Raw genomic sequence first — 11341 nt, 5'->3', positions numbered from 1 at the left:
CAAGATGAACATCCATTTATCATCCCCAGCAAGTCAGACCATCGGACAAATCGATTGATACAAATAGACTGGGTCGGGAATCTATGGTGCACGCCATGATCACGGGGACCAGTCATGTCCTCCAGATAAGTTCTTTTGATTAGCTCCTCCCACAAAATATTGGTTCACAAAGTTTTTCTCTTTTCCATATCTTTATTTTCTTTTCCTAAAATGTGTCTTTAAAGGATTTTTCAAAGCTTACTACCAGAAATCGAAGGGGAATTCATCCAATGCAGGAGAATACAAACAGTCCTAAAAGCCGGCCCCAGGCAATGCAGGGATTGTGCTCGGAAATTTTGAAAGAAGTAAGCTCCAAAAGGGAGTGGTTTCGGGAGGTAGAAGCAGACTCCCACAGAATATGCTTAAAGAGAAAGCAGAAAAGGGGATAAACTGAAAACCGATCCCCAGCAGGCTAGAAACCCCCCAACAGGCAACTTTGCCCGCCAACCAATTATGGGGACAAAGAGCAAGAGAAGGGGAAGAGAGAAAAATGGCTCGCCAGAAAGGCACCCTCTACCACCACGATTAAAACTGATTAAATCCTTTTGTCTGCTGCAGGAAAACAAAGGATTGATGATGGCAGCAAGATGCACCGCCATGGAAGTCACCAAAAACCGGGGCAGAAAATTTTCTGCCAATTGTCGAAAATTTTCTCGGAAGAACGGGAAAGCAATTTCAATACTTTTAAGTTCTAGGTCGCCCACCAGTATAATGCGGGAATACATTTAAGTTCTAGGTCGCCCACCAGTATAATGCGGGAATACTTTTAAGTTCTAGGTCGCCCACCAGTATAATGCGGGAATACATTTTAAGTTCTAGGTCGCCCACCAGTATAATGCGGGAATACATTTTAAGTTCTAGGTCGCCCACCAGTATAATGCGGGAATACATTTAAGTTCTAGGTCGCCCACCAGTATAATGCGGGAATACATTTAAGTTCTAGGTCGCCCACCAGTATAATGCGGGAATACTTTTAAGTTCTAGGTCGCCCACCAGTATAATGCGGGAATACATTTAAGTTCTAGGTCGCCCACCAGTATAATGCGGGAATACATTTAAGTTCTAGGTCGCCCACCAGTATAATGCGGGAATACATTTAAGTTCTAGGTCGCCCACCAGTATAATGCGGGAATACTTTTAAGTTCTAGGTCACCCACCAGTATAATGCGGGAATACGTTTAAGTTCTAGGTCGCCCACCAGTATAATGCGGGAATACATTTAAGTTCTAGGTCGCCCACCAGTATAATGCGGGAATACATTTAAGTTCTAGGTCGCCCACCAGTATAATGCGGGAATACTTTTAAGTTCTAGGTCGCCCACCAGTATAATGCGGGAATACATTTAAGTTCTAGGTCGCCCACCAGTATAATGCGGGAATACATTTAAGTTCTAGGTCGCCCACCAGTATAATGCGGGAATACATTTAAGTTCTAGGTCGCCCACCAGTATAATGCGGGAATACATTTAAGTTCTAGGTCGCCCACCAGTATAATGCGGGAATACTTTTAAGTTCTAGGTAGCCCACCAGTATAATGCGGGAATACTTTTAAGTTCTAGGTCGCCCACCAGTATAATGCGGGAATACATTTAAGTTCTAGGTCGCCCACCAGTATAATGCGGGAATACATTTAAGTTCTAGGTCGCCCACCAGTATAATGCGGGAATACATTTAAGTTCTAGGTCGCCCACCAGTATAATGCGGGAATACTTTTAAGTTCTAGGTCGCCCACCAGTATAATGCGGGAATACATTTAAGTTCTAGGTCGCCCACCAGTATAATGCGGGAATACTTTTAAGTTCTAGGTCGCCCACCAGTATAATGCGGGAATACATTTAAGTTCTAGGTCGCCCACCAGTATAATGCGGGAATACATTTAAGTTCTAGGTCGCCCACCAGTATAATGCGGGAATACTTTTAAGTTCTAGGTCGCCCACCAGTATAATGCGGGAATACTTTTAAGTTCTAGGTCGCCCACCAGTATAATGCGGGAATACATTTAAGTTCTAGGTCGCCCACCAGTATAATGCGGGAATACATTCAGCTCTAGATTTTGGAATCAGTCACCCCACCTGAAGACAGAAGGTTACAACAGAGATCCCCAAACGGGAAACAATAAAATCCCCAGCACCAAGAAGCAGACAACTGCAAAAGCAAGCGCACATTCAAAGGGAAGAAGGAACGCGTCTCAAAAGAAGTAGTTTGGGAACGTTGTAGCATGCCCAGTATAACAATTCTGATGAAAAGCCATACCACTGAAGAAACCATTGGAAGATCTAAAGAAGAAAGCCGTGTCCCCAGCAAATCAAGCAAAGTGATGAGAACTGACATTCAGAAAAGGTGAAGGACCAGCATCATCTCCAAGTTCACAAAATAGAGGCATCGGAGGAAAGCGATAGCCGACAAGAAAGCAAGGCAACAAGAACAAGTCGAAGATGGATGAGATTTCAGGATCCTCAGTTTAGCTTAGCTTCTTGTTTTCCTTTTAGAGCAATGTAACAGGGAGATCGGTTGAGCAGTAGCATCCTACAGCAGCATACAACAGCGCACAACAACAGCAAGCAATACAGTCACACGGTAGTCCCAGCTACCAAAATTTCCCGAACTACATTGACCTGATTCCTGTTCAGCCCAGGATATGTAGGAAACCTCTGAAGCAAAGGTTCGGTCAAATCTTTTTCAAAAAATGCTTCACACGGAGTATTCGGACGGGCAAAAATCGCTCGCTTATCTTTGCGCGAAAACCCTTCGTGTCTTCGTGCAAAGAGGGGCAGCTGTAAGCACGTGATTTTTGCTTTACGAGCAATCGCTCCAAAAGAAAATAAAAATAGTGACAAATGATTTCGCTGTACAATTTTTCGATCTTTCCGTGACATGTGTTGTTAGTCGTTTGTGAGTCTGTCCATTTTGCATCTAGTCCTTATCAAACAAAAATACAAAAAATATATGTGGCGTTAAGAGAAAATTCAAAAAAAATATAAATATACGTGCATCGTCCGTTTTAGGTTGTGATTTAACTTACTTGGTATGATAATTATGTTGAAATGCCATATTGTTATTTGTTTTAATTTCATTTGTTTTATTAATTATTTTTATTTTTATTTTTATTTTAAATTGGAAAACAAAAGAAGTTGAAATCAGTTGGGCCCAAAAAATAAGACAAAAACAGGCCCAAACCAACGATCTGACCCGGTCCAAACCCAGCCTGCCCAGGCACGGACTCAAACGACGTCGTATCGGCGTCCCCATTTGAAGCCGTTGATCTGATTCAAAGGAACGGTCCAGATCAGGTTGTCCAACTCACCTCAACGACGCCGTTTCAGGCAAGTTGAATCTGAGCCGTCCAACCTCATTGATCCAACGGTCCCTGGTTCCCTCATGACCCGACCTATTTAGCCGGTTTAACCCAACCCCTCACCTAAACCAAAACGACCCCGTTCCCATACCAAACGACCCCGTCCTGTTACCCACCAATAGATCTAAGCCGTTCAGATCACTTGATCTAACGGCTCCAATCTCTCTTCCCCTTCCATATATAAACTTGACCCTTTACCCCGCACCCCCTATCCGAACCCCCCCTTCAGTCATCTCCTTCCCCGAACCCTGAAACCCCCAAACCCTAACGCCGCCCTGGTTTCCTTTCCACCAAAACCCGGCGGCACGAACGCCGGTGACCACCCCCTTCACACCCCTAAAGCATCCAACCACCCTGAACACGAATCCACTAACCACGAACCTCGAATCACTTTCGTTCGTCTCGAATCTTCATTTGAAGATTTGAGTCGAACCCGGATCTATGCCAAATCATCCCATCTTCATACCAGACACTCCCCTGACCTTCCTCGTGACCAAACCAAGCTTGGTTTGGTCCGAATCTACCCACAACTCCTAAAAATCCAGATCTGGAAATCCAGAACTTGAAACACATGCACCTGGGGAACCCGGCCAGTTTTGACATGGGTTTGAGGTCTAATAGACCTTAATCAAGGTGTTCTCATGTGAGAACACCCTGATTAAAGTTTGTTCGGCCTCAGAAGGTCGAAGTTGAATCAGATTTGGGTCTGTTTGATTTAAACATTTTGGTAAGTTTTCCTTTCTTTTGTTTTATTTCTAAATAAGTTGTCAGCATATCTCTTTGTGTTTGGTTGTTATTTTGTTATTTTTTTTGGATTTCTTTCATCTCTGTAAAGACCTTTTATTTGGTCAATTGTTTTCTGTGTATGATTTGAATGTATTCTGTGATGAACATGTTCGATTAGATTAGTCGTCAAATGAATAAACTTATATAGGTTCCCAGTAATTGAACACAAAATTGTCTGATGCCCTTTAGGTCCCTGAACATATTGTTTATGTGAGCGACTGATTATTACCTGCTATAATTAGTATAGTCGACTCGATAAATGTCGTTGATTAGTTTCTATAACTAATGAATCAAACGAGCTAATAATGTCGCATGACTAATTGATACTTTGCCACTGATTGAAGGCCCCAGCATTGTTTGAAATAGTTTGTTTGCATTGAAAAATGACTGAAAGGTTCAGTCTAGGCAGTCCTGAATTTGAACTTTCATCAGTTCAAAAATGCCCTGATGCTGCAAAGGGTCAAGACAGTGATAACCAGGGTTTAACAGGGGTAGTCTGGGGTTTGAAAAGGACAAAAATGATTAGTTTAAATGAGCTGACAAGTAGGGTACTAATTTAGGATTAAACTAATACCCATGGGGAACAAGACATAAGAGTATGGGGCTTAAAATGAATAAATAAAACGAGCCCATAACTCTTGATTAAACAAAGACCAGGCGTGGGGAACAAAGGGGCTGGCACCAAAGATGCTTAGGCATGGGCTTAAAGGGTATGGGCATTCTGCCAATTGGCAGGGCAGGCAGCTCAGCTGTACTGGTTCATTTGGCCTATAAATAGGCCATTTGATAACTTAAACAGGGGTAGAGATTTTAGTCTGGAGAAAAGAGAAAAACAAAGTGAAAATTTTCAGAATACTTTGACTAAAACATTGCCCAAAACTGCACAAGGAACTAAGTTGGTTGAGCTGTTCTGGCCAAGTCAGTTATTCTAACTAGGGTCATCACTGTTCCGTTAAGAGAAGGCTGTGTGTTTTCTGCTGTGATTGTTACTATACTGAGTTTTCTGTGAGCTGTGGATTGAGTTTTAGCCTTCTTGATTGTTGGAACTGTACTGAGTACTTGCTGAGTTTTGTGATTATTGGATCTTCTGTTGCTGTTACATTTGGTATCTTGGGTTTTCGGTTGGTTCATTGTTCTTTTTCTGGGATTTGTCTGTCTGATGCTCAAGCACCTGTGGGCTACATAGTTGCTGTTGGTTGTGTTGCTGCGTTGTTGCTATCTGTTGTTGCTGTTGATTACTTGCTGCTGATACTCTCTCTCTTCCTCTTCTTATTGTGCAAATATCCAGGTACACGACTAATACTGTCAATGTAACTTGAAGTTGAGTATGAATGCAAAAGAGAAGAATTGAAGATTGTTTACTTTAAGCATAGGCTGTTGTATTGAATATCATGTAATGCATGATAGTTTACATTTGTTTGGATACTGAAGGCAACTTGCACGCATAGTAAATATCAATGTATGGGGATTGAATGTTAGTTGTATATGTAGGCTGTTAGATGAATATTCCTAATGCAGTAGGTTGTATCCCAGACTTAGGTTTAAATTGTGTAACATACTCTTTAATGTAGGCCAGGCATGTAAACTATCCACTGCTAGTATAGTTCTTTCCCCTTTTGCTAGTTTGTCACATATAAATTGATAAAGAACAAAGAATCGGTTCTAGGCCTCCACCCCAGGAAGGCCGAGCCCAAATCGAAAGTCAGCTAGGCCTGTATCGGAAAAACAGGGCCCAAGTCGGGCCATCTCGCATGAGCTGGATTTGGGCCCATAATTTGCGACTAGTTGGCCATAAATGCAGTCACATTTTATTATTCTGTAGTAGCACTTTAAATACGGTTTTATAATCAACTAAGGCTATTTACTGCTTTCAATTGATAGAGACAAACACGACGAGAAACATAGTTGCTATAGGATATCCCTTAAAAATAACAACGAGATGAGCCTCGATAAAAATAAACAAAACGCAGATACGGGGCCCTTGTTAAATGCATATTAGTGAAGCATTTAGTTTCCAGGACGGGTTGTTTAGCCAATCTCACAACCTCCCTAAAAATAACAATACGTTAGACTCTTAGGACGCGCCTTAATAAATCTTACCTTCGTAAACTCGGGTGCACATTGATGTGACCCAAATCCAAATCTCAACGGAATCGAAAATGTGTTTCTAATCACGGGTACATTGACTGTGACGTGGTTCGAGATGCGTGTCCATGACGTTGCAAATTCATTTTAAAATAAGGATGAGATGAGCCTCGCCGAATAAAAATACAAATTGCGGGGCCCTCAGTAAATATTTGTTTAAAATTACTTAGACTTCAGGAGGGCCGTTTAGCGAATTTCGCGGCCTTCCCAAAATAATAACACGATAGTCTCTTTAGGCGCGTCTTAATAATTTATTTTTTTCTTAATTCGGGTGCACATTTATGTAACCCAAATCCAAATCTCAACCGAGTCGAGATATGTCAATAACCACGGGTACATTGATGTAACGGGGTTCGAGACATGTTTTCACGACGTTGCAAGTCCTATAAAATAACAGTGAATGATAAAAGCGGTAAAAAGTTAAATTTTGCACGTAAGTTCACACTTGTATAAAATCAGATAATCAAGCCAAATATAATAGTTGAGCGACCGTGCTAGAACCACGGAACTCGGGAACGCCTAACACCTTCTCCCGGGTTAACAGAATTCCTTATCCGGATTTCTGGTACGCAGACTGTAATATAGAGTCATTCTTTTCCTCGATGCGGGATTAAAATTGGTGACTTGGGACACCCTAAATCTCCCAAGTGGCGACTCTGAAATAATTAAACGAATCCCGTTTCGATTGTCCTTTAATTGGAAAAAGCTCCCCTGCGCCCTCGGGCGCGGCAAAAGGAGGTGTGACAAATAGTAGGACTAATTAATAATTGAGATCGTATTTTTAGTCTTGTTCACGGGGATAGGATAGAACTTGGGCTCGAGCAACCCGTTTTTAGGCCTAATTTTGGACCTAGCCCACAATTTCCAAGCCCATAATTCCTAGGCCCATACCCATTAACCTAAAAACCCTACCAAAAAAAAAAGCTAAACTATATATAAAAAATAAAACAAAAAACAAAACAGGAGGAAGACGCTGAAGACGACAAAAAAAAGAACGAAAAAGCTGCGCATCGTCTTTTTCACAAATCAACACCAGAGAACGACCCCCACCCCCCTCGCGTCTATCTTATTCAAGCACCCTCCATGATCTCGTCTTCCTCCCCACCCAAATGACCCCTCGACTTCTCTTCTCCTCACCATCATCGAGCTCGCCGTAACACCTCAAACAACGACCCACCACCCAGCTCCCCACTACCCATCTCGTCGACTTTAACCTACCGGACCTTCCGCCAGCGACACCATATCCGGTGAGCTTCACCTTTACACACACATAGTCACGCACATGAACGGAGTGAGGGAACGAGCGTAAGGCAGGTTTGAGATTTCAGAATGTCGAAAAACAGTACAAAAAATGTTTCGTCTTCCTCATCCCTGGTTTGATTCTTAGTTTCTAAAACATGGATGTTTAGCTGAGGTCTGGAGTCATTTGCAAGTTTGAGTCGTGTGGAAGTTGTCGTACGTTGGTTCCGATCTATGGTTATCGCTGTCCATTTTTTCCCGTCGAGCTCGAGCTGCTGAAACTCGATGTTGTTGTAAACGTCACTGCTTTTTCCGGCATTTTGCCGGAGTTTCACCATCTCTGACCAGTTTGTTCTTACTATAAAACGTAGCAGCTTCAACTTCTTTAACTGCTGCTGGTCTCTTAAGTCGAGCTCAGGTCGTCAAGGTCATCGAAGTTTCCGGCGAGGTAGACTCCGCTCCTGTCGCAATCTTGTATGCATTCAACTACAACTTTGTTCCTGGTAAGCTTTACCTAATTCTTAATACAAATTTTACTTTATAAAAAAAGATTTCAATGATTCCAAGCTATTGTACATGCCAGAAGTTGATGACGATCCTAAGTTAGGCATTGATTGGTTTTAGATTACTGAAGTGTTTACTTCCAGTTAATTCATTATTCATAACTTTCGCGAGGGTGCTTTGTTTTTATCATTTTTATGCCTGAGAACATTGCCTACATTTTTTCTACTTTTGCAATTGATCACAGTTGTATTTAGGTGGGATTCATATTCAGTTAGTGGAGTACAAGGAAGAGTGTGGCCGACTTGTGCACATTAATTGCTCAGCTATGTGCTGCCGAGTAGTTTTTTCCGCTTGAAATGTTCTGATTTTGTCTCTCTTTTTTTTTCAAATTTGGAAAATGAATATTGGAGCACCACTATGTGTTATGATTTGCAGGGGATTATTTTCTTTGTTATGGCCTAAAAGATACGGGCTAAGCCTAAAAGGAAAAATGTATCACTTGAGTTTCTTAGTTTAAAAATGGAATTGGCTGAAACAACTTTAGTTCATAATAATTGATTACTGAACATGTTCCAGAATCGTTAGTACGCCTTTATGCACATTCTCGTAAAAAATATATTGTGATTGTGTACACGTTCGCGTGACATGATTACGATTATAAAAACTAGTTCGGGGTATGCGTTCGCGCAACTTCGGCCAAATTTTCTTAATGAATAATAATGCGTTATTAATTGTGGACACGTTCACGTGACATGATTTTTGACGCGCCAAACGAATGGGTACACGTACGCGTGACTCATTTCAATATAATTTCTTAATTAAAAGAGGCAAATTCACATAGGTTCTAAAATAAGTAATTAGACAATTTGATTAAGCCAAGTATGATCAAAGCGACCATGCTAGAACCACGGCACTCGGGAGTGCCTAACACCTTCTCCCGGGTTAACAGAATTCCTTACCCGGATTTCTATGTTCGCAGACTGTAGTACAGAGTTAATCTTTTCCTCGATTCGGGATTTGAACCGGTGACTTGGGATACCATAAATTATCCCAAGTGACAACTCTGAATTTTTAAATAAATAAATCCCGTTTCGACTGTCCTTTAATTGGAAAAACTCCCTTATATTTATACCCTTTGCGGGGTGTAGTGAAAAAGGAGGTGTGATAGGTCCCACCCGAACCGGGGAGGACTTTCTTTTTGTATCTAACAGTCTTGGAGAATTCCTTCGGCTATGTCCTCAGGCAACACGATGTGACCAGAAAGAGAGAAAATGCAATCTACTATCTGAGCAAGAAATTCACCAATTATGAAGCCAAATACACTTTATTGGAAAGGACTTGCTGCGCTCTAACTCAGATCGCTCGAAAGCTTAGGCATTACTTGTTGGCCTACACCACTTATCTCATCACCAAGCTGGACCCTTTGAAGTATATATTCCAGAAGCCGATTCTTACAGGGAGGTTAGCAAAATGGCAGATCCTGCTCACTAAATTTGACATAGTCTATATCACCCGCATGGCAATAAAAGCCTAGGCTCTAGCAGATCACCTAGCTAAAAACCCTGCCGATGATGAATATCAGCCTTTGAGTACTTACTTCCCAGACGAGGAGGTGAACTCAGTCAAGGTAATTTCAGAAGACACCAATGCTTGGAAAATGTTCTTCGATGGAGCTGTGAACGCAAATAGTGTCGGGATTGGGGCAATTTTAATCTCACCCACTGGCCATCACTATCCAGCCATAGCCCGACTTTGATTTTTCTGCACGAACAACACTGCTGAGTATGAAGCCTGTATTATGGGTATGAATATGGCAATTGACCAAGATGGAAGAATTGTTGATCATGGGAGATTCGGACTTAATTATCCGACAAGCTCAGGGTGAATGGGAAACTCGGGATGTCAAGCTTAGTCCATACAGGCAACATGTGGAAGATCTTAGCAAGTGGTTCAAGTCAGACGAGTTAAGGTACATCCCTCATTTTCACAATGAATTGGCCGATGCACTCGCTAATTTGGCCTCGATGTTGCCGTATCTAAGCAATCTCCACATTGACCCGTTGGAAATCCAAATCCGAGAAAGGCATGGTTATTGCAATACGGTTGAGGCAGAACCGGATGTTCAGCCATGGTATCATGATATCAATAGATTTCTAAAAACGAAAGAATATCCCGAGCAAGCCAATAGAGACCAAAAGAGAACCATTAGAAGGCTTGCCAACAGTTTCTTCTTGAGCGGCGAGGTTTTGTACAAAAGGACTCCAGATCTCAACTTATTGGGATGTGTGGATGCCGAAGAGGCCGGAAGAATCATGCATGAAATGTAGGCAGGGGTGTGTGGACCCCACATGAATGGATACATCCTAGCAAAGAAAATCCTTCGTGCAGGCTATTACTGGATGACTATGGAAAAAGATTGCTTCAGTTTTGTCCGGAAATGTCATCAGTGTCAGGTACACGGTGACCTGATTCATGCACCGCCTACAGAACTGCATCCTATGCCAGCACCATGGCCATTCATTGCCTGGGGTATGGATGTCATTGGGCCGATCGAGCCAAAAGCTTCAAATGGGCATAGATTTATATTGGTTGTCATTGATTACTTCACAAAATGGGTTGAGTCAGTCACTCTCAAAGCTGTCATTAAGAAAGCAGTGGTAGACTTCGTGCACTCCAATATCATATGTCCTTTTGGTATTCCTGCAAGTATCATTATGGATAATACTACAAACTTGAATAATCACTTGATAAGGGAGATATGTGAGCATTTTAAGATCACACATCGAAATTCTACCCCTTATCGGCCCAAAGCTAATGGCGCTGTCGAAACAGCAAACAAGAACATCAAGAAGATTCTGAGAAAGATGATCCAAAGTTCCAGGAAATGGCATGAAAAGTTGCCGTTTGTATTGTTGGGATACTGCACAACTGTGCGCACATCAGTCGGAGCAACCCCATATCTATTGGTTTACGGCATTGAAGCCGTGATACCCGCAGAAGTTGAAATCCCCTCTCTTCAGATCATTGTTGAAGCTGAGATTGAGGACAGTGAGTGGGTTAAAACCCGTCTAAAATAGTTAACCTTGATTGACGAAAAGTGGATGGTCGCAGTTTGCCATGGGCAGTTGTATCAACAAAGAATGGCCCGTGCCTACAACAAGAAAGTGCGGCCTAGGAACTTTGAAGTGGGCAACTCATTTCGAGACGTATTCTCCCTCATCACAAGGAAGCAAAAGGAAAGTTCGCTCCTAATTGGAAGGGCCCATACATTATC

General features: G+C 42.0%; 1 protein-coding gene across 1 annotated transcript; it reads left to right on the top strand.

Annotated features, from left to right (window-relative positions):
* The first annotated feature begins 9893 nt into the window (after positions 1 to 9893).
* Positions 9894 to 10394, top strand: LOC138876117 (uncharacterized). The gene has a single exon (XM_070155013.1). The coding sequence runs from the start codon at positions 9894 to 9896 to the stop codon at positions 10392 to 10394; it is 501 nt and encodes a 166-aa protein (XP_070011114.1).
* Positions 10395 to 11341: the final 947 nt, after the last annotated feature.

The sequence above is a fragment of the Nicotiana sylvestris genome, chromosome 8, assembly GCF_000393655.2.
Source record: "Nicotiana sylvestris chromosome 8, ASM39365v2, whole genome shotgun sequence".
In the NCBI taxonomy this organism is placed as follows: domain Eukaryota; kingdom Viridiplantae; phylum Streptophyta; class Magnoliopsida; order Solanales; family Solanaceae; genus Nicotiana; species Nicotiana sylvestris.
This window is presented reverse-complemented; position numbering and strand designations above follow the sequence as displayed.